Genomic DNA, 25,539 nt, shown 5'->3' with positions numbered 1-25,539 from the left:
TAAACAAAACACTAACTGTGGCTTAACAAACAAAAACTTACTTGGCATGGAACCGGCATGAAAAAAAGAGTAGCAAGGGTCATCAGGGTGTGGAGAGAGTGCAGGAGCATAAATGCGGGGATGTCGTCAGAACGAACAACAGAAAATGAATGAACTTAAATACTATGGACATGATTAGTGAAAGCAGGTGCGTGACTCGAAACGTGAAACAGGTGCGTGACGTGACAGGTGAAAACTAATGGTTGCTATGGTGACAAGAGTGCACAATGAGTCCAAACGTGGAACAGGTGCGTGACGTGACAGGTGAAACGAATGGTTGCTATGGTGACAAAACAAAACAAAAGTGCACAAAAAGTCCAAAATTTAAACCGAACATTACTAAAACAAAACATGATCACACAGACATGACACGGAGTGTGTTTAGAGGAATTTTCCACCATTCTTCCAGGTCACACACTGATGTTGGTGGAGAAGGCCTGGCTCTAATTCATCCCAAAGATGTTCTATCCGGTTCAGGTCAGGACTCTGTGCAGGCCAGTCAAGTTCATCCACACCCGACTCTGTCATCCATGTCTTTATGGACCTTGCTTTGTGGTTTGGGCAGTCAATCTTTCCCTGACCTCTTTCCTCTGATCAGTTTGAGTCGGCTGACCTCCGATTCTTATCCTCTACTCCTACCTGTGGGGGCTTCCTACTGGAATTTGCTAATGTTTTTATTATCTCTCTTAAAATCAAAACCTGCAGTCCTTTATAATTCCAATTGTCCTGGCGACAAGGGTCACCACTCTCTGGACGAGCTGTGATAAACATCTGCACCCGAAGCTACACTATATTGCCGAAAGTATTTGGCCACCTGCCTTGACTCACATATGCACTTGAAGTGCCATCCCATTCCTGATATGATGTCGGTCCACCTTTTGCAGCTATTACAGCTTCAACTCTTCTGGGAAGGCTGTCCACAAGGTTGCGGAGTGTGTTTAAAGGAATTTTCGACCATTCTTCCAAAAGCGCATTGGTGAGGTCACACACTGATGTTGGTGGAGAAGGCCTGGCTCTAATTCATCCCAAAGGTGTTCTATCCGGTTCAGGTCAGGACTCTGTGCAGGCCAGTCAAGTTCATCCACACCAGACTCTGTCATCCATGTCTTTATGGACCTTGCTTTGTGCACTGGTGCACAGTCATGTTGGAAGAGGAAGGGGGCCCGCTCCAAACTGTTCCCACAAGTTTGCAAAAAAGTTGTCACAGGGGCATTTTTTACCACTGTGTTACATGGCCTGTCCTTTTAACAACACTCAGTAAACGTTTGGGAACTGAGGAGACACATTTTTTAAGCGGAATTCTTTCCCATTGTTGCTTGATGTACAGCTTAAGTTGTTCAACAGTCCGGGGGTCTCCGTTGTGGTATTTTAGGCTTCATAATACGCCACACATTTTCAATGGGAGACAGGTCTGGACTACAAGCAAGCCAGTCTAGTACCCGCACTCTTTTACTATGAAGCCACGCTGTTGTAACACGTGGCATGGCATTGTCTTGCTGAAATAAGAAGGGGCGTCCATGATAACGTTGCATGGATGGCAACATACAGTATGTTGCTCCAAAACCTGTATGTACCTTTCAGCATTAATGGTGCCTTCACAGATGTGTAAGTTACCCATGTCTTGGGCACTAATACACCCCCATACCATCACACATGCTGGCTTTTACACTTAGCGCCTTTAACAATCTGGAATGTTCTTTTCCTCTTTGGTCCGGAGGACACGACGTCCACAGTTTCCAATAACAATTTGAAATGTGGACTCGTCAGACCGCAGAACACTTTTCCACTTTGCATCAGTCCATCTTAGATGAGCTCAGGCCCAGCGAAGCTGGCGGCATTTCTGGGTGTTGTTGATAAATGGCTTTGGCTTTGCATAGTAGAGATTTAACTTGCACTTACAGATGTAGTGACCAACTGTAGTTACTGACGGTGGTTTTCTGAAGTGTTCCTGAGACCATGTGGTGATATCCTTTACACACTGATGTCGCTTTTTGATGCAGTACCGCCTGAGGGATTGAAGGTCACGGGCTTAGCTGCTTACGTGCAGTGATTTCTCCAGATTCTCTGAACCTTCTGATAATATTACAGACGGTAGATGTTGAAATCCCTAAATTCTTTGCAATAGTTCGTTGAGAAATGTTGTTCTTAAACTGTTGGACAATTTGCTCACGTATTTGTTGACAAAGTGGTGACTCTCGCCCCATCCTTGTTTGTGAATGACTGAGCAGTTCATGGAAGCTGCTTTTATACCCAATCATGTCACCCACCTGTTCCCAATTAGCCCGTTCACCTGTGGGACGTTCCAAATAAGCGTTTGATGAGCATTCCTCAACTTTCTCAGTCTTTTTTGCCACTTGTGCCAGCTTCTCTGAAACATGTTGCAGGCATCAAATTCCAAATGAGCTAATATTTGCAAAAAATTACATAGTTTACCAGTTTGAACATTAAGCATCTTGTCTTTGCAGTCTATTCAATTGAATATAAGTTGAAAAGGATTTGCAAATCATTGTATTCTGTTTTTATTTACCATTTACACAACGTGACAACTTCACCGGTTTGGGGTTATATATATATATATATATATATATTAGAGATGCGCGGATAGGCAATTATTTCATCCGCAACCGCATCAGAAAGTCGTCAACCATCCGCCATCCACCCGATGTAACATTTGATCAGAACCGCACCCGCCCGTTGTTATATATCTAATATAGACGATGCAAGGCATTAGTGAGGTTATAAAGCTTTTGCCTGTTAAAGAAAGGAGACTGATCCAATGCAGCACAGACATTCGCGTGCCACGCTGTCACGACCCAGACGCACACCAGTGCGCAATCATATGGGAGCCGCGCTGAGCGCACCGCCAAGCGCGTCTCGCTGCCGGCGACGGCCGGGTATGGTCCCGACGCTCCAGCGCCATCCATTTTCAGGGCTAGTTGATTCGGCAGGTGGGTTGTTACACACTCCTTAGCGGGTTCCGACTTCCATGGCCACCGTCCTGCTGTCTATATCAACCAGGGTGAGCCCCACCCCTTTCGTGAGCGCACTGCGCGCGGAGTGACCCCTGTTACGAGCCCCCGGCAACAGGGGTGGCGGGCAGGTAAGCTGCGCGGGCGGAGCGCGCGGAGTGACCCCTGTTACGAGCCCCCGGCCACGGGGGTGGCGGGCAGGTAAGGTGCTTACCTGCTGCGCGTGACGCCGGCCGCGGCGAAGGCGGACGAGGCGGGGTGTCGGTGCGGTGGGCGCGGTGGTGACCCTGGACGTGCGTCGGGCCCTTCTCGCGGATCGCCTCAGCTACGGCTCCCGGTGGGGCCCTCTCGGGGGAAGGGGCCTCGGTCCCGGACCCCGGCGAGGCGTCCCTTCTCCGCTCCGTAAAAGTGTCCATCTCTTTTTCTTTTTTTTCTTCTGTTGTGGCATATGCTGCAGGTGCCTGCTCGTTTTTCGTATGTGGGTAACAACATTTAACTATGTATATATATTTCCCAATTGGTTTAACTGCCACCCGCCTGAATCTATTTAAAATCTAATTTTTTTTTATTTCAACCACCCGACCCGACCCGACCCGCGGATAAAATCTTTTTTTTTTTTTTTTTCATCCGCCCGATCCGCGGACAATCCGCGGACTCCGCGGTTGTGCTCGCAAACCGCGCATCTCTAATATATATATATATATATATATATATATATATATATATACACACTATATATATATATATTATATATATATATATAGTGTATATATATATAGTATATATATATATATAAATATATACATACACGCATATATATATATTTATACATACACACACATATACACACACATATATATATATATATATATATATATATATATATATATATATATATGCGTGAATACAACAACAGAACTACAACTAATGAGCTTGTGCAATGCAATATTAAATCCACACCAAGCAGTCATAGCTATTGTGTACTGTAAATATTATCATTATTACATTATGTATATGTTATTATTATTATGTTATAATAATTTTAGTCATATTCAAAGTGCATTTGAGAGTTTTCACGTTGAAAGTCAAGTACTCGCCGAAGGACTGAAAATATCAATACCGTTAATTACATTTTCTGAGATCCATATTTGTGTGTTTTTTTTTCAAGTTTTCTCTCCAGAAATGAAGCCTGAATGCCGATTGCACTTTTCGGGTCTTGCTCGTGAAAGAAAAACATGAATCAATCACACCACGGGCGTAGTTTACTCGTCAATGAAAAGCTATTATATGTTCAAATCCTTTTTTTTTTTGCTCTGGAAAAAAAGCAGAATAATGCTACACAGAAAAAGAGTACAATATTTTTTGTCTTGGTGGATTTTTATTCCAATAACATTTGACGCATTGTTTTCTCCGTGTCATTGCAGTTGTCAATCAACAGTGCAGACCCTTTACAAGGATCAGTTGGAAAATCAATCAGGTATTATTTTCTTCTGTTTGTGTGGAGGCGGACAGAGTTACATGTCATCAATCATATTTAATGATGTACTGTAGGCCAGAATCCAGTCCAGCCCGCCTGTTTGCTTGAACAGTTTAAGCAGTAAAGTCTGAGTCCGAGGGGAAGTTCTGTTGTGTCCTGACTTGTACAGTCCTGGTCAAAAGTTGACATACACTTGTAAAGAACATCATGTCATGGCTGTCTTGAGTTTCCAATCATTTCTACAACTCTTATTTGTTTGTGATAAGAGCATGGTGTTCCTGGGATTAAAGGCCTCACCTTTTCTCCTCCAAACATATTGCTGGGTATTGTGGCCAAACAGCTAAATTTTTGTTTCATCTCACCACAGAACTTTCTTCCAGAAGGTCTTATCTTTGTCCATGTGATGTCAGATGAAACAAAAAAAAAGCAATATGTTTGGAGGAGAAAAGGTGAGGCCTTTAATCCCAGGAACACCATTCCCACCGTCAAGCATGGTGGTGGTAGTATTATGCTCTGGGCCTGTTTTGCTGCCAATGGAACTGGTGCTTTACAGAGAGTAAATGGGACAATGAAAAAGGAGGATTACCTCCAAATTCTTCAGGACAAGCTAAAATCATCAGCCCGGAGGTTGGGTCTTGGGCGCAGTTGGGTGTTCCAACAGGACAATGACCTCAAACACACATCAAAAGTGGTAAAGGAATGGCTAAATCAGGTTAGAATGAAGGTTTTAGAATGGCCTCCCCAAAGTCCTGACTTAAACGTGTGGACAATGCTGAAGAAACAAGTCCATGTCAGAAAACCAACACATTTAGCTGAACTGCACCAATTTTGTCAAAAGGAGTGGTCAAAAATTCAAGCAGAAGCTTTCCAGAAGCTTGTGGATGGCTACCGCCAAGGGTATCATGATCCGTGGTCCGGATCATGTTTTTGTTATGTTCTGTTAGTTTTGGACTCCCTTAGTTAAATGATAAATGGGTTATACTTGTATAGCGCTTTTCTACCTTCAAGGTACTCAAAGCGCTTTGACACTATTTCCACATTCATCCATTCACACACACATTCACACACTGATGGCGGGAGCTGCCACGCAAGGCGCTAACCAGCAGCCATCAGGAGCAAGGGGTTAAGTGTCTTGCCCAAGGACACAACGGACGTGACTAGGAAGGTAGAAGGTAGGGATTGAACCCCAGTAACCAGCAACCCTCCGATTGCTGGCACGGCCACTCTACCAACTTCGCCACGTTCCTGTTTGTACACCTCTGGGTTTGTTTTAGTTTCCATGGGGATAGTGCCGGGGAGCTGTGCTAGTGGAGTGGTTCAGCTGCGCCCAGCCAGGCAGCAGCCTCCGGCCCGGCCACCACCACCAGTTCTTTCGGCGTGTCAAGCCACAACCTCCAGCTAGGCCACTTCCCCCAAGATCACGGCTAACCTCAGCCCAGGTGGACCTGAAGATGCCATCCTCTCCGCCACCTGTCTCTGCTCCAAGGCTAGTTCCTGCTCCAAGGCTAGCAACCCTTCCTGCTCCAAGGCGTCATTCTGTCAGGACGAGGTTTTCGCAGCTGACTGAATTTAGACGTACCATTCCGGACAATGCGTGCAGGTAAGAACATGATTTAATTCTCAAAAATAAAAGTAGTACAACAAAACGGAACACAAGGCGAAGGCACAACGTGCTGATTGCAAATACTTAGCATAGACTATGGCAAGGAAAACCTACTAGCTGTGGCATGAACCAACAAAACTTACGTGACTGTTTGCTGTATGCAACAGTCACGTAGGTTTTGTTGGGTCATGAACGAACCCCGCAGTAAGCTGCGAAAACCTCGTCGTGGCCTAGTGGTTAGAGTGTCCGCCCTGAGATCGGTAGGTTGTGAGTTCAAACCCCGGACGAGTCATACCAAAGACTATAGAAATGGGACCCATTACCTCCCTGCTTGGCACTCAGCATGAAGGGTTGGAATTGGGGGTTAAATCACCAAAAATTATTCCCGGGCACGGCCACCTCCCAGCGGGTGATCAAGGGTGATGGGTCAAACAAGTATGTGCTCCAATCAGTCTACCACAAAAAAAATAAGAGTTGTAGAAAGTATTGGAAACTCAAGACAGCCATGACATTATGTTCTGTACAAGTGTATGTCAACTTTTGACCACGACTGTACAAGCGATTTAAAATACTAAAAGACTGCAGTCAAACGGCTTCACCAGTAACATTAAGAGAAATGCGTAAAACCTTAGCCGAGCAGTTCTTTGGTACCGGACTTGGACTAGCTGAGAAACACCAAGACCTCAGTAGACTCTTCCTCTGGCTTGTGGGACTGGCGTCGTCCTTCGCAGAGGACAAAGATAACGTCCCACAGCATCCCCTCGAAACAACACCACGCACGGCTGACGAGTCAGCGGTATTAGACGCTGGCTGAGGTCCTTGGTGTTGGACACTTCCCAGACAGCGGCCGTGGAGCACGTGGCGAAAGGCCTTCTTGAACTCCTGGCTGAAGCACGGGTAGATGACGGGGTTAATGCAGCTGTTGAAGTAGCCCAGCCAGAAGGTTATTTTGAAGACGGTCTCAGGAGGCTTGCAGGATGGGAAGATTGATCCTAGAACACAGGCAAACATAAATCAACATATGAGTGGTCGTCAATACTTAACCCTCAGTTTGACATAGCTGGCAAAGACCGATAATCAAATTGCCGTATTTTCCGGACCATAAGGCGCATTAAAGGGATCATATTATGATTTCTTTCTAAATGTAAAAGCTTCCTTGTGGTCTACATAACATGTAATGGTTGTTCTTTGGTCAAAATGTTGCGTAGATGATGTTTTACAGATCTTCTGACAGTCGCTTCAGGATGCGCCGTTTTGTGGGCGGTCTTATTTACGTGGCTCACCTTCGACAGCGTCTTCTCCCCCGTCATCTTTGTTGTAGCAGTGTAGCGTGCAAGGACGGGAGTGGAAGAAGTGTCAAAAGATGGAGCTAACTGTTTTAATGACATTCAGACTTTACTTCAATCGATAACGGAGCAGCATCTCCTCATCCGTGGCTCACTAGTGCAACAACAACGCCGGAAAAATGTGTCCCGTGATCCTCAGGTACATACTGAGGATTCGGTGGCCCAACAAGATATCAAACGTAGACCTGTGGAGACGCATGAACCAAGAGCAAATTCAAAATGAAATCAAAAGCAGAAAGTGGGGATGGATCGGCCATACACTTAGTAAGGATCCGAGAAACTTCGCAAGACAAGCCCTGGACTACAACCCTCAAGGCAAGAGGAAGCCAGGGAGACCAAAATTCAACTGGATGAACTGACCAAGATGGGGATCTCCTGGCAAGAAGCGAAGACCATCGCGCAGAAGAGAGTGAGGTGGAGATCCATGGTAGACGCCCTATCATCTACTCGGTGGTTGGGTCTTGGGCGCAGTTGGGTGTTCCAACAGGACAATGACCCCAAACACAAGTCAAAAGTGGTAAAGGAATGGCTAAATCAGGCTAGAATGAAGGTTTTAGAATGGCCTTCCCAAAGTCCTGACTTTAAACGTGTGGACAATGCTGAAGAAACAAGTCCTTGTCCTGTTGGAACACCCAACTGAGCCCAAGACCCAACCTACGGGCTGATGATTTTAGCTTGTCCTGAAGAATTTGGAGGTAATCCTCCTCTTTCATTGTCCCATTTACTCTCTGTAAAGCACCAGTTCCATTGGCGGCAAATCAGGCCCAGAGCATAATACTACCACCACCATGCTTGATGGTAGGTATAGTGTTCCTGGGATTAAAGGCCTCACCTTTTCTCCTCCAAACATGTTGTTGGGTATTGTGGCCAAACAGCTTAAATTTTTGTTTCATCTGACATCACATGGGCAAAGATAAGACCTTCTGGTCAGATGAAAACAATGGCTAAATCAGGCTAGAATGAAGGTTTTAGAATGGCCTTCCCAAAGTCTTGACTTAAACCCGTGGACAATGCTGAAGAAACAAGTCCATGTCAGAAAACCAACAAATTCAGCTGAACTGCACCAATTTTGTCAAGAGGAGTGGTCTAAAATTCAAGCAGAAGCTTGTGGATGGCTACCAAAAGCGCCTTATTGCAGGTAAACTTGCCAAGGGACATGTAAGCAAATATTAACATTGCTGTATGTATACTTTTGACCCTCAAATTTTCAGTAGACCCATAATAAATTCATAAAAGAACCAAACTTCATGAATGTTTTTAGTGACCAACAAGTATGTGCTCCAATCACTCTATCACAAAAACATAAGAGTTGTAGAAACGATTGCAAACTCAAGACAGCCATGACATGATGTAAACTTTTGACCACGACTGTATATCATATCATCCTCGTCGAAAAATACCTCAACGGCGGAGTGGGCGGATGATGGTTGCATAGAAGCTCCACAACGGTCACAAAGGCGGAAGAAGGCTGCAGCAAAGATGAGCCCCCAATTGTCTTGGTCTCCATACCATTGGACCCTGGCCTTCTCTTTGCCAATCACACTCTGGTGGCTGTCTGTGCACCAGTCTCCCCACTTTAAAAGATTCCACGCACAGGCGTTCCCCTGAAGGCAAACCCACCAACAGGAGGACAATTATTTTTGTTTCCAGTGATCGCCGACGAGTATATCATATCAGATGCACAATTGCTGAAAAGTGCTGATGAATTCCCACCCTGAGCAGAAATATTCACATGACAACATTTAGTTTTTCGCCCCGAGTTGTACCCATTTAGCGATCAGTCGCGTCATGCGAGAGCTGCCAGCTAGCATCTGCAATGACAGGCAGGTGGCTTCAGCACAAACCAACAATAAAACACACCCTGTGGTTTCAGGAACACCAAATTCACAAAAACACTCTAAATGGTCATAGACAATTTAGAGTGAAAAGCTAATTTTATTTTCACTCGCTTGCAAAACGTTCTAACTTGGATTTTTTCCCCTGGCTTCGAGACTCTCCTGAAGGACAGTGCAGTGAAGACACAACAAACTCCCTTCTTGTCTCTCATGGACACACACCTGTTGTTGTTGACTTTGGACTAGCGACTGCACAAACATCAAGGCCGCGGAACAGAGACACACTGCAGGCTTACACACAAACATGCATCCACAAAAATATACGCCACACATACACACCCCACCTCCACCAATCCAACGCCCTCGACGCAAATCCCATAGGGGTGATGAAAGGATGGGCAGCGCCTGAGAGCTGCGGCCCACCACCATGACCCCGCACTCCCTTCCCTCTGTTGCTAGATATCTCGAGATGTACGTTATAATATGTATATGTGCTTTGCTATGGAGGTTTTTCCCCACTCCAGACTGGGCCCCCTTAGGAGCCCGGTCTAGATTGTATTTTTTTACTCATCCTTCCCCAGCCTTTTACCTTTTTCCCATCTTTTACGGGGCGCCTTGTGGCGACCCATTGGCGTTCCTGTTCTGTAACCCTGTACACTGTTTGTTTATCCAATCTTGAACGGGTTTGTGCTGAAAACAAAGTTTCGTTGTTCTTGTGCAATGACAATAAGGACCTATCTATATCTATTGTTGCGTTTGGACCAGTTGTTCCTCCCAGGGAATTCAAGTTTCTGGTCGTCGCTCCCAAGCTCTTTACGACACTTAAAGCTGAGTAAAAGAACCATCAGAGACAGAATATCCATCCATCCATCCATTTTCTACCGCTTATTCCCTTTGGGGTCGCGGGGGGCGCTGGAGCCTATCTCAGCTACAATCGGGCGGAAGGCGGGGTACACCCTGGACAAGTCGCCACCTCATCGCAGGGCCAACACAGATAGACAGACAACATTCACACTCACATCCACACACTAGGGCCAATTTTAGTGTTGCCAATCAACTTATCCCCAGGTGCATGTCTTTGGAGGTGGGAGGAAGCCGGAGTACCCGGAGGGAACCCACGCAGTCACGGGGAGAACATGCAAACTCCACACAGAAAGATCCCGAGCCCGGGATTGAACCCAAGACTACTCAGGACCTTCGTATTGTGAGGCAGATGCACTAACCCCTCTGCCACCGTGAAGCCCAGAGACAGAATAGGTATTTTGTAATATATTTGCAAAGCTTTGTAAATATATTGAGACCAGTCCAGCATAGAACATTCAATCGCTCAGCTAAGATGGTCTGCCCTCAAAAATGGAAACCTTCTATTCTATAAAGTCTCTCTCCCTCCCACCCTCACTGTCTTGTCTTTCCAGCCCAAACACATGCCCATTGTCCTCCGCACCTGGACATAAGAAGAGATAAAAGAAGGAGTATCTCTCCTCTCCACATTCCAAAGTCAAGGTTAGTACACAGTATTTGCAGACAACCAAAAAAACCACAATTTGGAAGAAAAACACTAGCTGTTTTGTAATATGATTATGAAAATAAAGAAGTAACACTTATATACGGATATATGTAAATATCTGCCTCCGACACTATCTATCTATCTATCTATCTATCTATCTATCTATCTATTAGAGATGCGCGGATAGGCAATTATTTCATCCGCAACCGCATCAGAAAGTCGTCAACCATCCGCCATCCACCCGATGTAACATTTGATCAGAACCGCACCCGCCCGTTGTTATATATCTAATATAGATGATGCAAGGCATTAGTGAGGTTATAAAGCTTTTGCCTGTTAAAGAAAGGAGACTGATCCAATGCAGCACAGACATTCGCGTGCCACGCTGTCACGACCCAGACGCACACCAGTGCGCAATCATATGGGAGCCGCGCTGAGCGCACCTCCAAGCGCGTCTCGCTGCCGGCGACGGCCGGGTATGGGCCCGACGCTCCAGCGCCATCCATTTTCAGGGGTAGTTGATTCGGCAGGTGGGTTGTTACACACTCCTTAGCGGGTTCCGACTTCCATGGCCACCGTCCTGCTGTCTATATCAACCAGGGTGAGCCCCACCCCTTTCGTGAGCGCACTGCGCGCGGAGTGACCCCTGTTACGTGCCCCCGGCAACAGGGGTGGCGGGCAGGTAAGCTGCGCGGGCGGAGCGCGCGGAATGACCCCTGTTACGAGCCCCCGGCCACGGGGGTGGCGGGCAGGTAAACTGCTTACCTGCTGCGCGTGACGGCGGCCGCGGGGAAGGCGGGCGAGGCGGGGTGTCGGTGCGGTGGGCGCGGTGGTGACCCTAGACGTGCGTCGGGCCCTTCTCGCGGATCGCCTCAGCTACGGCTCCCGGTGGGGCCCTCTCGGGGGAAGGGGCCTCGGTCCCGGACCCCGGCGAGGCGTCCCTTCTCCGCTCCGTAAAAGTGTCCATCTCTTTTTCTTTTTTTTCTTCTGTTGTGGCATATGCAGCAGGTGCCTGCTCGTTTTTCTTATGTGGGTAACAACATTTAACTATGTATATATATTTACGAATTGGTTTAACTGCCACCCGCCTGAATCTATTTAAAATCTAATTTTTTTTTATTTCATCCGCCCGATCCGCGGATAATCCGCGGACTCCGCGGTTGTGCCCGCAAACCGCGCATCTCTACTATCTATCTATCTATCTATCTATCTATCTATCTAAACCCAAACTTCAGCAGTTTTTTCAAACTGTCACCCTGGAGAAACCGAGCTATCTTAGCCTCGAAGCTGGCAAGGAGTGCGTCGCTATGAGCCGTGAAGGTCTGTCTGGACTGAAATGCAGAAGTGTTTTTTCCCCTGTGATGACATGGCTGCCTTGAGAGGCGACCCGGTGACTGAGGATGCCTGTGAGCATTACAGCCTATTAAGCCTCATGCTTGTTATCTGTAATGGCTTTCATAGCAGAGCAGCTCACTCAATTCCGTCTCGCAGTAGAAGCCTACCCCGCACCATCATGCTGCCTGATGTGGTTAGTTGGCTGCTTGTGATTGAATTTCTAAATGTGTCTTCTTGGAAACTCCAGAGGTAAAGTGTTGACACGCTGACTGATGTTATGAGCAATTGGTACGCAAAAGTATCTGGCAGCAACAGCTTTTGCCACTGCTGTACCTGCACCTCATGTATTAGCCTTGGTTGCTCACAAAAACCTGGCGAAGATGAGATGTATCAAGACTGACTTTGACGTGGAAATGTGCGCTGCCTCACGCCAACTTCATGGCGGATGTTTGTACATTTCTTCAGGCTGTGGATACTTTACACAGAAGTGGGTGTTCGGGCTTTGCCAATCGTTGTATATTTGTTGGTCGTGTGACGGGTGATGAGACGCCAACAAGGAATCGTCGAACAAAAAGCTTAATTTGTTTCAGCCAGCCTCAGACTGGAACTCTTCCAGGAGAAAGAGTATGGGCCTGATTACTCTTCTGCTGTACTCTCGGACCACTGTCCCATAATGGCTTTTTTGCCGATATCTGATATTCCGATATTGTCCAACTCTTAATTACCGATTCCGATATCAAGCGATACCGATATATACAGTCGTGGAATTAACACATTCCATCCATCCATCCATCTTCTTCCGCTTATCCGAGGTTGGGTCGCGGGGGCAGCAGCCTAAGCAGGGAAGCCCAGACTTCCCTCTCCCCAGCCACTTTGTCCAGCTCTTCCTGTGGGACCCCGAGGCGTTCCCAGGCCAGCCGGGAGACATAGTCTTCCCAACGTGTCCTGGGTCTTCCCCGCGGCCTCCTACTGGTCGGACGTGCCCTAAACACCTCTCTAGGGAGGCGTTCGGGTGGCATCCTGACCAGATGCCCGAACCACCTCATCTGGCTCCTCTCGATGTGGAGGAGCAGCGGCTTTACTTTGAGCTCCTCCCGGATGGCAGAGCTTCTCACCCTATCTCTAAGGGAGAGCCCCGCCACCCGGCGGAGGAAACTCATTTGGGCCGCTTGTACCCGTGATCTTGTCCTTTCGGTCATTACCCAAAGCTCATGACCATAGGTGAGGATGGGAACGTAGATCGACCGGTAAATTGAGAGCTTTGCCTTCCGGCTCAGCTCCTTCTTCACCACAACGGATCGATACAGCGTCCGCATTACTGAAGACGCCGCACCGATCCGCCTGTCGATCTCACGATCCACTTTTCCCTTACTCGTGAACAAGACTCCGAGGTACTTGAACTCCTCCACTTGGGGCAAGATCTCCTCCCCAACCCGGAGATGGCACTCCACCCTTTTCCGGGCGAGAACCATGGACTCGGACTTGGAGGTGCTGATTCTCATCCCAGTCGCTTCACACTCGGCTGCGAACCGATCCAGTGAGAGCTGAAGATCCTGGCCAGATGAAGCCATCAGGACCACATCATCTGCAAAAAGCAGAGACCTAATCCTGCAGCCACCAAACCAGATCCCCTCAACGCCTTGACTGCGCCTAGAAATTCTGTCCATAAAAGTTATGAACAGAATGGGTGACAAAGGGCAGCCTTGGCGGAGTCCAACCCTCACTGGAAACGTGTCCGACTTACTGCCGGCAATGCGGACCAAGCTCTGACACTGATCATACAGGGAGCGGACCGCCACAATCAGACAGTCCGATACCCCATACTCTCTGAGCACTCCCCACAGGACTTCCCGAGGGACACGGTCGAATGCCTTCTCCAAGTCCACAAAACACATGTAGACTGGTTGGGCAAACTCCCATGCACCCTCAAGGACCCTGCCGAGAGTATAGAGCTGGTCCACAGTTCCACGACCAGGACGAAAACCACACTGTTCCTCCTTCCGAACCTCGGAATTAACACATTATTATGCTTAATGTTGTTGTGATGCCCCGCTGGATGCATTAAACAATGTAACAAGGTTTTCCAAAATAAATCAACTCAAGTTATGGAAAAAAATGCCATATTTATTATTGAAGTCACAAAGTGCATTATTTTTTTTTTAACATGCCTTAAAACAGCAGCTTGGAATTTGGGACATGCTCTCCCTGAGAGAGCATGAGGAGGTTGAGGTGGGCGAGTTTGCGGGGAGGGGCGGGGTTTTTAGGTGTTAGTGGGGGGTGTATATTGTAGCGTCCCGGAAGAGTTAGTGCTGCAAGGGGTTCTGGGTATTTGTTCTGTTGACCCCGAAGGGAATAAGCCGTAGTAAATGGATGGATGGATGGTGTTTATGTTGTGTTACGGTGCGGATGTTCTCCCGAAATGTGTTTGTCATTCTTGTTTGGTGTGGGTTCACAGTGTGGTGCATATTTGTAACAGTGTTAAAGTTGTTTATACGGCCACCCTCAGCGTGACCTGTATGGCTGCTGACCAAGTATGCTTGCATTCACTTGTGTATGTGAAAATCCGTAGATATTATGTGACTGGGGCGGCACGCAAAGGCAGTGCCTTTAAGGTTTATTGGCGCTCTGTACTTTTCCCTAAGTCCATGTACACAGCTGCATAAATTTTACTTTTTGATACCGATAATTTTCGATATTGCATTTATCGGCCGATATTATCGGACATCCATACTAAATACCCCTTACACGAAGACCCCCACTCTTCGTAACGCTAGCCTTGGAGCCGGCCAGTCTGGACAAAGCCCAGTTTGTGGTTTGGCCAGTCAATCTTTCCCTGACCTCTTTCCTCTGATCAGTTTGAGTCGGGTGACCTCCGATTCTTATCCTCTACTCCTACCTGTGGGGGCTTCCTACTGGAATTTGCTAATGTTTTTATTATCTCTCCTAAAATCTTGGGGACAAGAGTCACAACTCTCTGGACGAGCTGTGATAGACATCTACACCCGAAGCTACACTATATTGCCGAAAGTATTTGGCCACCTGCCTTGACTCACATATGAACTTGAAGTGCCATCCCATTCCTAACCCATAGGGTTCAATATGACCTTTTGCAGCTATTACAGTTTCAACTCTTCTGGGAAGGCTGTCCACAAGGTTGCGGAGTGTGTTTATAGGAATTTTCCACCATTCTTCCAAAACCGCGTTGGTGAGGTCACACACTGATGTTGGTGGAGAAGGCCTGGCTCTTCAGTCTCCGTTCTAATTCATCCCAAAGGTGTTCTATCGGGTTCAGGTCAGGACTCTGTGCAGGCCAGTCAAGTTCATCCACACCAGATTCTGTCATCCATGTCTTTATGGACCTTGCTTTGTGCACTGGTGCACAGTCATGTTGAGCATTCAAAGTTCCTTTCACTGGAACTAAGGGGCCAAGCCCAACTCCTGAAAAACCACCTCCACACCATAATTCCTCCTCCACCAAATTTCACACTCGGCACAATTTCCTTAATAGACTAATACTCTAAATGATTTTGTGACCAAATACAAATACATGCTAGTTCACAATCATATAAGAAAATGGTACATGGTATAACTCCCCACACAACATTTGATTTTAACAACGTAAACAAGATTGAGGCAAGGACACTAAGTTACCTTTTTCGCCAATGCATATAATACCTCATATTCATCCATTTTCTACCGCTTGTCCTTCTCGGCGTCGCTTCATATTCATATGAATATTCGTGGGGACGTCTATTTATTAACCTAGGCAATAATTTAGACACCTATTGCTGGGATGTTACTCTCTCGTCTCGTTTACCAGGTGCCTTTTCGCCTTTCTAGAAGAAAAAATGCCCTATGCTTGTGTTTTTAAGGAGGAGAAAGAGGTCTGCAGCAACATTTTGCTCATTTTATTGAGCAAAACTGATTACCGTATTTTCCGCACCATAAGCCGCCCTGGGTTATAAGCCGCGCCTTCAATGAACGGCATATTTCAAAACTTTGTCCACCTATAAGCCGCCCCGTGTTATAAGCCGCATCTAACTGCGCTAAAGGAATGTCAAAAAAACAGTCAGATAGGTCAGTCAAACTTTAATAATATATTAAAAACCAGCGTGATGTGGGCGCGCATGGAGTCGTATATCAACATGGACGGAGCTGCGTGAAAAAAGCCACCCGGCCTCTTCGCGTAAACTTACCTTAACCACCCGCTCATCTTTTCTTCATCCATCCATCCCTTCGAGTTAGCTTTTATGATGACGCCGGCTGGAAAGGTCTCTTTTGGCAAGGTCTTCCTTTTGAATATCACCATGGGTGGAAGTTTCTGGCCATTAGCATGGCAAGCTAGAACCACAGTGAAGGATGACTTCTCATTCCCTGTGGTGCGAATATTCACCGTACGTGCTCCCGTTGTATCCACAGTGCGGTTCACAGGAATATCAAAAGTCAGTGGAACCTCGTCCATGTTGATAATGTTCTCTGGCCGGATCTTTTTTTCAGCTATCTTGTTTTTACAATATGCACGGAAAGTAGCCAGCTTTTCTTGAAAGTCTTTAGGCAGTTGCTGTGAAATAGTAGTCCGTGTGCGGATGGAGAGATTGCGTCTTTTCATGAACCGGAAACCTGTCGCTTAGTAGGAGCCATTTTGTGGTCTTTACAGATGTAAACACACAAAGGAAATGAAACGTAATATCCGCGCGCTTCTTCTTCTTCTACGGGGGCGGGTGGTTGCTTACAGTAGAAGAAGAAGCGCTTCCTGTTCTATGGGGGCGGGTGCTTACCTTGGCGGTTGCTTGCGTAGAAGAAGAAGCACTTCCTCTTCTACGGGGAAAAAAGATGGCGGCTGTTTACCGTAGTTGCGAGACCGAAACTTTATGAAAATGAATCTTAATATTAATCCATATATAAAGCGCACCGGGTTATAAGCCGCACTGTCAGCTTTTGAGTAAATTTGTGGTTTTTAGGTGCGGCTAATAGTGCGGAAAATACGGTACTGTTGCACCAAAACAACATCAGCAACAAAACTGCAATGGAACAAAAGTGGTCACTTTCTGCCGTAATCACACCAAAACAAAGAAATGATATGTTGTATTGACAGCAGCCGCTCTCTCTCCAGTGATGCATTCATGGCCACTAAAACAGTAGGACGACTCCTCTGTATTATGACACATTCAAGTTCTATTCAGTAAAATAATAATTACTGACTCATTTTTAACATTATTACTAATAATTACTGAGTAACAATGGCCTTTGTCAGACGCTCATAATGACTAATTATGAGCGTCTGACAAAGGTTGGTTACGTTATCATGATGTGTTTAATGTGGTCTTGTAAACATTTAAAAGTTAGACCTTCAAAGATTTCTTATTGTTCCTTGTTTTCATAGCAGCATAAATTAAAACACACCATAATAGCTGACAACAACAAAGTAAAAAAATACTATTTAGAGTTTAGTTTTAGAATTTAAGACCATTTATACTGACTTTTGAAAGGTTTAAAAAAAATTGTGTGGAAAATTGGCGCTTACCACCTAAAGCTACTGTGCTAAGAAGCCCGTTTAGATTTTGTCCAAGAACAGGTTAGTTCAGCTTCAGTTTTTCCATGAAAAATAACATTTAATGTTTACAATTTATATGTAATGGAACAATAAACCTTAATGCTCTGCTGCAACCAGAATCTGCAGTGGCTGCTTCATCTGAGTTGGACCCCACAGCAAACACTCTGATTGTCTGTTTTGATTTATTAGTAAACTGTTGTTCCACTGGAAGTGACTAAAACAGTAATCAACACCTTGGCTATTACAATTTCATCCATCCATCCAACCATCTTCTTCCGCTTATCCGAGGTCGGGTCGCGGGGGCAGCAGCTTAAGCAGGGAAGCCCAGACTTCCCTCTCCCCAGCCACTTCGTCCAGCTCCTCCCGGGGGATCCCGAGGCGTTCCCAGGCCAGCCGGGAGAGATAGTCTTCCTAGCGTGTCCTGGGTCTTCCCCGTGGCCTCCTACCGGTCGGACGTGCCCGAAACACCTTCCTAGGGAGGCGTTCGGGTGGCATCCTGACCAGATGCCCGAACCACCTCATCTGGCTCCTCTCGATGTGGAGGAGCAGCGGCTTTACTTTGAGCTCCCCCCGAATGACAGAGCTTCTCACCCTATCTCTAAGATAGAGCCCCGCCATTTGTCGGAGGAAACTCATTTCGGCCGCTTGTACCCGTGATCTTGTCCTTTCGGTCATGACCCAAAGCTCATGACCATAGGTGAGGATGGGAACGTAGATCGACCGGTAAATCGAGAGCTTTGCCTTCCGGCTCAGCTCCTTCTTCACCACAACGGATCGATACAGCGTCCGCATTACTGAAGACGCCGCACCGATCCGCCTGTCGATCTCACGATCCACTCTTCCCTCACTCGTGAACAAGACTCCGAGGTACTTGAACTCCTCCACTTGGGGCAAGATCTCCTCCCCAACCCGGAGATGGCACTCCACCCTTTTCCGGGAGAGAACCATGGACTCGGACTTGGAGGTGCTGATTCCCATCCCAGTCGCTTCACACTCGGCTGCGAACCGATCCAGTGAGAGCTGAAGATCTTGGCCGGAGGAAGCCATCAGGACCACATCATCTGCAAGTAGCAGTGACCTAATCCTGCAGCCACCAAACCAGATCCCTTCAACGTACTGACTGCGCCTAGAAATTCTGTCCATAAAGGTTATGAACAGAATCGGTGACAAAGGGCAGCCTTGGCGGAGTCCAACCCTCACTGGAAACGTGTCCGACTTACTGCCGGCAATGCGGACCAAGCTCTGACACTGATTATACAGGGAGCGAACTGCCACAATAAGACAGTCCGTTACCCCATACTCTCTGAGCACTCCCCACAGGACTTCCCGGGGTACACGGTCGAATGCCTTCTCCAAGTCCACAAAGCACATGTAGACTGGTTGGGCAAACTCCCATGCACCCTCAAGGACCCTGCCGAGAGTATAGAGCTGGTCCACAGTTCCACGACCGGGACGAAAACCACACTGTTCCTCCTGAATCCGAGGTTCGACTATCCGGCGTAGCCTCCTCTCCAGTACACCTGAATAGACCTTACCAGGAAGGCTGAGGAGTGTGATCCCACGATAGTTGGAACACACCCTCCGGTTCCCCTTCTTAAAGAGAGGAACCACCACCCCGGTCTGCCAATCCAGAGGTACCGCCCCTCTTACAATTTTATATTAGCAAAATATAGCTACATTTTTATAATTCAATTTAAACCAAATAAATAGAGGAGCACGTGGGACTGTACCTTAGAGCGTCGGTTGGACCTGTAACTAAGTGTACAGCCCAATACGTCTCTCCTCATTGAGCAAAATTGAAATCTGTCTCTGCATGATTCCTTGCTTCTTGTCTGTTTAATAGATGTCATCAGTGTTTGAACCTGACAGTTGTACTCCAAATTATTCAGCGAGACACTTTGTCCTATTTGTGATTGCTAATTCAATGCAGGAGTGACACAGCAAACATTTTATAATGAACTCTCTCTGGAGCTTTGAACATAACTGATGACATGGTTATAAAAGTGCTGCGGAAATCAAAGCAGCCAACAGCGGGCTTATCAGATTCATCTCAATGATAACATGGAAAATTCAAATGAAAGTATAGACACAATGCAATAGGGCTTGAGAGTGTGGTGTGGAAACGCATTGCATTGTGGGTCTGAATAGCTTATTTACATGGCTGAATACAAGATTATGATTCAGTTTTGTTGTTTTCTTTAACAAGTGCAAAACATGCTGCGAACATGCGATGCTTGTTCTCATCACTTCAAGAATTATTCGGTGAAATTCGGTCATTTCTAGCCTGAAAGCAAAGCCGAAGGAAGTCAAGTTATTAAGCAAACAAAGAGACGGGGAATAGCCTGGAAATAAGCCGTGAGACCGTCAAACATGACTTTTAACGCCATCACCCGGTACATGTTGGTGTGTTCACTGCATTTTCACACTGGTAAGTTTGTACTGTGGAAGGATGCATATATGTTTAAGAGTTCTTTCTTTTTACATAGCCATTAGAGATGCGCGGATAGGCAATTATTTCATCCGCAACCGCATCAGAAAGTCGTCAACCATCCGCAATCCACCCGATCTAACATTTGATCAGAACCGCATCCGCCCGCACCCGCCCGTTGTTATATATCTAATATAGACGATGCAAGGCATTAGTGAGGTTATAAAGCTTTTGCCTGTTAAAGAAAGGAGACTGATCCAATGCAGCACAGACATTCGCGTGCCACGCTGTCACGACTCAGACGCACACCAGTGCGCAATCATATGGGAGCTGCGCTGAGCGCACCTCCAAGCGCATCTCGCTGCTGGCAACGGCCGGGTATGTGCCCGACGCTCCAGCGCCATCCATTTTCAGGGCAAGTTGATTCGGCAGGTGGGTTGATACACACTCCTTAGCGGGTTCCGACTTCCATGGCCACCGTCCTAGCTGCTGTCTATATCAACCAGGGTGAGCCCCACCCCTTTCGTGAGCGCACTGCGCGCGGAGTGACCCCTGTTACGCGCCCCCGGCAACAGGGGTGGCGGGCAGGTAAGCTGCGCGGGCGGAGCGCGCGGAGTGACCCCTGTTACGAGCCCCCGGCCACGGGGGTGGCGGGCAGGTAAGCTGCTTACCTGCTGCGCGTGACGCCGGCCGCGGCGAAGGCGGACGAGGCGGGGTGTCGGTGCCTTCTCGCGGATCGCCTCAGCTACGGCTCCCGGTGGGGCCCTCTCGGGGGAAGGGGCCTCGGTCCCGGACCCCGGCGAGGCGTCCCTTCTCCGCTCCGTAAAAGTGTCCATCTCTTTTTTTCTTCTTCTTCTGTTGTGGCATATGCTGCAGGTGCCTGCTCGTTTTTCGTATGTGGGTAACAACATTTAACTATGTATATATATTTCCAAATTGGTTTAACTGCCACCCGCCTGAATCTATTTAAAATCTAATTTTTTTTTATTTCAACCACCCGACCCGACCCGACCTGCGGATAAAATCTAATTTTTTTTGATTTCATCCGCCCGATCCGCGGATAATCCGCGGACTCCGCGGTTGTGCCCGCAAACCGCGCATCTCTAATAGCCATGTTTGAGGATCTAGTACTTTTCCTTTGTGTATTCTACCAGTCTCTCTTTGTCTTCAGATTGTCTGTTTAGTGTCTTAAACCATCAGGAATGTGAAATATAACACCCACTGGTTCCTTATCAGTGGTGCGAGGGGGAGATGGGGGTTTTCTTTGTGTGAAAAGAAGTTGGTTTTTCCCTTTGAATGCCAGATCAACTAGACCACCCGATATGAATGTATTGGTTAAGTTGATCTCCTAAAGCTTTGGTATAAACTTGAAAATATTCCAATTCTGTCCTGATGGTCCTTCTTACTCAGCATATATGTCATCGAAAGAACTTGGGATTGACCAGTAACTTAGATTCCCTTGGGGGAAGAACTGGTCTGACGCAACAGTACCAAAGCATGTTTTATTCTGTTTCAAATGTAGCGTTCAGCAGGATGTTAGCAATAGCTAAGCTAAACTAAACTAGCTGCGGGTTACGAACAATGTACGGTATTTGGGAAAACACCAATACCCCTAATCATAGATCAACAACTAAGAAGACTTTAAATATATCCAATTAATGTAAAGCGTATGTCAGACTTGAAATATATTTACCGTGTTGTTCGGACTATAAGGCGCACTTAAAATCCTTTCATTTCATCTCAAAATTTGACAGTGCGCCCTATAACCCGGTGCGCCTAATGTACGGAATAATTCTGGTTGTGCTTGCCGACCTCGAAGCAATTTTATTTTGTACAAGGGTGTAATGATAAGTGTGACCGGTAGATGACAGTCACACATAAGAAGACTGCAATATGACGCCAGTAAAAAACACCAAAACTTTAAATGTTCCATTGAAAATAAAGAACATTACACACGGCACTCAAAAATCTGTCAAAATGTTTTAGTACGACTTTGAAGCCGCACCGCTTGATGGATTGTCGGCCCATTACGGCTACCGTAGTCAGAGATACGAGTATTACTATGGTGTGTATATAAGGACCGTAAAATGGCACCCATTAGCAGACATATTATCTGGCGTTTTGTTTCATTGTTTGTTTGTTTCACAATATTATGCAAAGGCAACTTTTCTTACCTTCTGGTACCTGCTGATCTGTATTTGAGATCTGCATAAGTCCTGAAAATTTGCGCAAGTTCGCCATTGTTGTCCGTGCTGATGCCATAGTCAATAAGCTTCTTTTTCTCTATCTTCTTGTTATGGGACATTCATTCTCTGCTGTTGCCATTTCTAATATAAAGTAGTGTAAAGTTCTTACTTATATCTGTCAGTAAACTCGTCATGAAAGCGCTAAAACATACCGGTGTAGTGAGTTTACATTATTCACCCAAGTAACTTTAGTTATTAGAGAGCTCCGGTCGGACGTTTTTTTCACGGGACACATTTCGGGTGTTGTTGTTGCGCTAGTGAGCCACGGATGAGGAGATGCTGCTCCATCTTTTGACACTTTTTCCACTCCCGTCCTTGCACGCTACACCGCTACAACAAAGATGACGGGGAGAAGACGCTGTCGAAGGTGAGCCACGTAAATAAGACCCGCCCACAAAACGGCGCATCCTGAAGCGACTGTCAGAAAGCGACTTGAAGATGATGTGTAAAACATCATCTATGCAACATTTTGACCAAAGAACCACCATTACATGTTATGTAGACCACAAGGAAGTCTTGTACATTAATGCGCCTTATAATTGTCAGAATAATTGTATCTAAATTGTCACAAAACTTTGTGTTCCCATAAGTTCCCGGCGAGCAGACAAAAGCTGTCTTTGATCTTACCAAGCAAAAGGCTTGTAAAACTCCACTGTGTAGGATGGGAAGCGACATGAAGGTGTCGGTTTCTTTGATCTGTTGTAATCCACAGGAAGATCTACAAAGCGGAGAGGAAGCAGGACCTGACACATGCACCTGGGGATAGGTTGATTGGCAACACTAAATTGGCTCTAGTGTGTGAATGTGAGTGTGAATGTTGTCTGTCTATCTGTGTTGGCCCTGCGATGAGGTGGCGACTTGTCCAGGGTGTACGCCGCCTTCCGCCCGATTGTAGCTGAGATAGGCTCCAGCGCCCCCCGCGACCCCGAAAGGGAATAAGCGGTAGAAAATGGACGGATGGATGGATGTTTTGTGACCGAAGGCAACAGCTGTTTATGACCCCCCTCCCTTTAGAAACAGCTGATGCCATGTAATCAGGGAAAGTCCAAATAAAAGAGGAGGCGTAGAATTCTCTTGTCAGAGGGTGGAAGGACACTGTGCAAGGGTACAGGTCTACGCGCTCACCTCATTGAGCTAAATGTAATCCTGTCTCTGTTTAATTCCTTGCTTCTTGTCTGTTTAATAGAAGTCATCGGTGTTTGAACCTGACAATAATTCGGTGCGCTTTTTGTATGAAAATAGACCTAAAATAGTCCTGCTCATCGGCAGTGCGCCTTATAATCTGGTCCGAAAAACACGGTAATTATCCATCCATCCATCCATCCATCTTCTTCCGCTTATCCGAGGTCGGGTCGCGGGGGCAGCAGCTTAAGCAGGGAAGCCCAGACTTCCCTCTCCCCAGCCACTTCGTCCAGCTCCTCCCGGGGGATCCCGAGGCGTTCCCAGGCTAGCCGGGAGAGATAGTCTTCCCAGCGTGTCCTGGGTCTTCCCCGTGGCCTCCTACCGGTCGGACGTGCCCGAAACACCTTCCTAGGGAGGCGTTCGGGTGGCATCCTGACCAGATGCCCGAACCACCTCATCTGGCTCCTCTCGATGTGGAGGAGCAGCGGCTTTACTTTGAGCTCCCCCCGAATGACAGAGCTTCTCACCCTATCTCTAAGGGAGAGCCCCGCCACTCGGCGGAGGAAACTCATTTGGGCCGCTTGTACCCGTGATCTTGTCCTTTCGGTCATAACCCAAAGCTCATGACCATAGGTGAGGATGGGAACGTAGATCGACCGGTAAATCGAGAGCTTTGCCTTCCGGCTCAGCTCCTTCTTCACCACAACGGATCGATACAGCGTCCGCATTACTGAAGACGCCGCACCGATCCGCCTGTCGATCTCACGATCCACTCTCCCCCCACTCGTGAACAAGACTCCGAGGTACTTGAACTCCTCCACTTGGGGCAAGATCTCCTCCCCAACCCGGAGATGGCACTCCACCCTTTTCCGGGAGAGAACCATGGACTCGGAGATCCACGGTAATTATATACTTTTTAAAAGTAATTTGAAGAGCACTGCTTACCAATTGGTAAGACCAGGAAAAATGGTAGCCAGCACAGAATGAAGCACCCAACGACAACGCCAAGGGTCTTGGCTGCTTTCTCCTCTTTTGGCAGTTTGAGCATCTTGGACAGGGTGTTGGTGATGTGTTTGGACCTCCCAGTGCTGTTGTCCTCTTCGTGCTTGCCTGTCCCAGCGGCGTTCCCTCGGTGCACCCTCAGCGTCACCCCCTCGGCTTCGAACCCCGCTCCGTCACTTCCTCTCTTGAGGGTTCGCGTCTCTCTCTTTGCCACAGCGTACACGCGGCAGTACATGGACAAGATGACGGCCAGCGGGATGTAGAAAGATCCTAATGCAGAGAACAAGGCATAGCCGGGCTCCTCCGTGATCCGGCACACCGTCTCGTCTTCAGGGTCGGGCTCCTTCCAGCCGAACAGGGGGCCCACGGATATGGCCGCCGAGACTCCCCAGAGAGCGGCCACCGCGGCCAGGCCTCGTCGGCCGGTAGCGATTGCTGGGTAGCGCAGAGGGTAGCTGACGGCCAGGTAGCGGTCAATGGAGATCACACACAGACTGAGGATGGAGGCGGTGCAGCAGAGGACATCCAGGGCCGCCCAGACGCTGCAGAAGGACCGGCCGAACATCCACCGGCCCAGGGCTTCGGAGGTGGCGGAGAAAGGCACCACGGCCGAGCTGAGCAGTAGGTCGGCCGCAGCAAGGTTGGCGATGAAGTAGTGGGTGACGGAGCGCCAGTGGTGATGGCACAGCACCGATAAGATGACCAGGATGTTGCCGAGCACCCCGAATACTAAAAACACCACAAGCACCGTTCCCAGGAGCACTAATTTGACAACGTCCACCTTTGGATGGACGGTGGAGCTGCAGTTGGGACAGGACTCTTCTGAAAGCAAAATATTCATGCTCTCCCCAGCTTTTGACGATCTGGTCACAGTTCTTCATTCTTCAGGCAGCTGCGACTACCTGCTTCCTCTCGTCCCTCGAATTAACTCACGCATGCACCAGGTGTCATCACAGCCAGGTTTACAGAAAGTCACATCAAACTCAGCCACGGCTCGTCATCATCCTTGCAGACGACCAAATAAAATCATACGTTACGAGGCAATCGCTGGTGGAATTTGCGTCTTGTGTTCATCC

The 25,539-nt window shown here is 47.4% G+C and overlaps 1 protein-coding gene across 1 annotated transcript; it reads right to left on the bottom strand.

The window, feature by feature from the left end:
• Window positions 1-6,673: 6,673 nt before the first annotated feature.
• LOC133619823 (alpha-1A adrenergic receptor-like) lies at window positions 6,674-25,304 on the bottom strand. The gene is made up of 2 exons (XM_061981087.2): window positions 24,407-25,304; window positions 6,674-7,080 (listed from the first exon to the last, which is right to left on the bottom strand). The coding sequence occupies exons 1-2, from the start codon at window positions 25,302-25,304 to the stop codon at window positions 6,674-6,676; spliced, it is 1,305 nt and encodes a 434-aa protein (XP_061837071.2).
• Between the last annotated feature and the right edge of the window lie 235 nt (window positions 25,305-25,539).

This window comes from Nerophis lumbriciformis, linkage group LG20 (assembly GCF_033978685.3).
Source record: "Nerophis lumbriciformis linkage group LG20, RoL_Nlum_v2.1, whole genome shotgun sequence".
NCBI classification, from domain to species: domain Eukaryota; kingdom Metazoa; phylum Chordata; class Actinopteri; order Syngnathiformes; family Syngnathidae; genus Nerophis; species Nerophis lumbriciformis.
The sequence above is the reverse complement of the archived record's forward strand: the minus strand, read 5'-3'. Positions and strand labels throughout refer to the sequence as shown.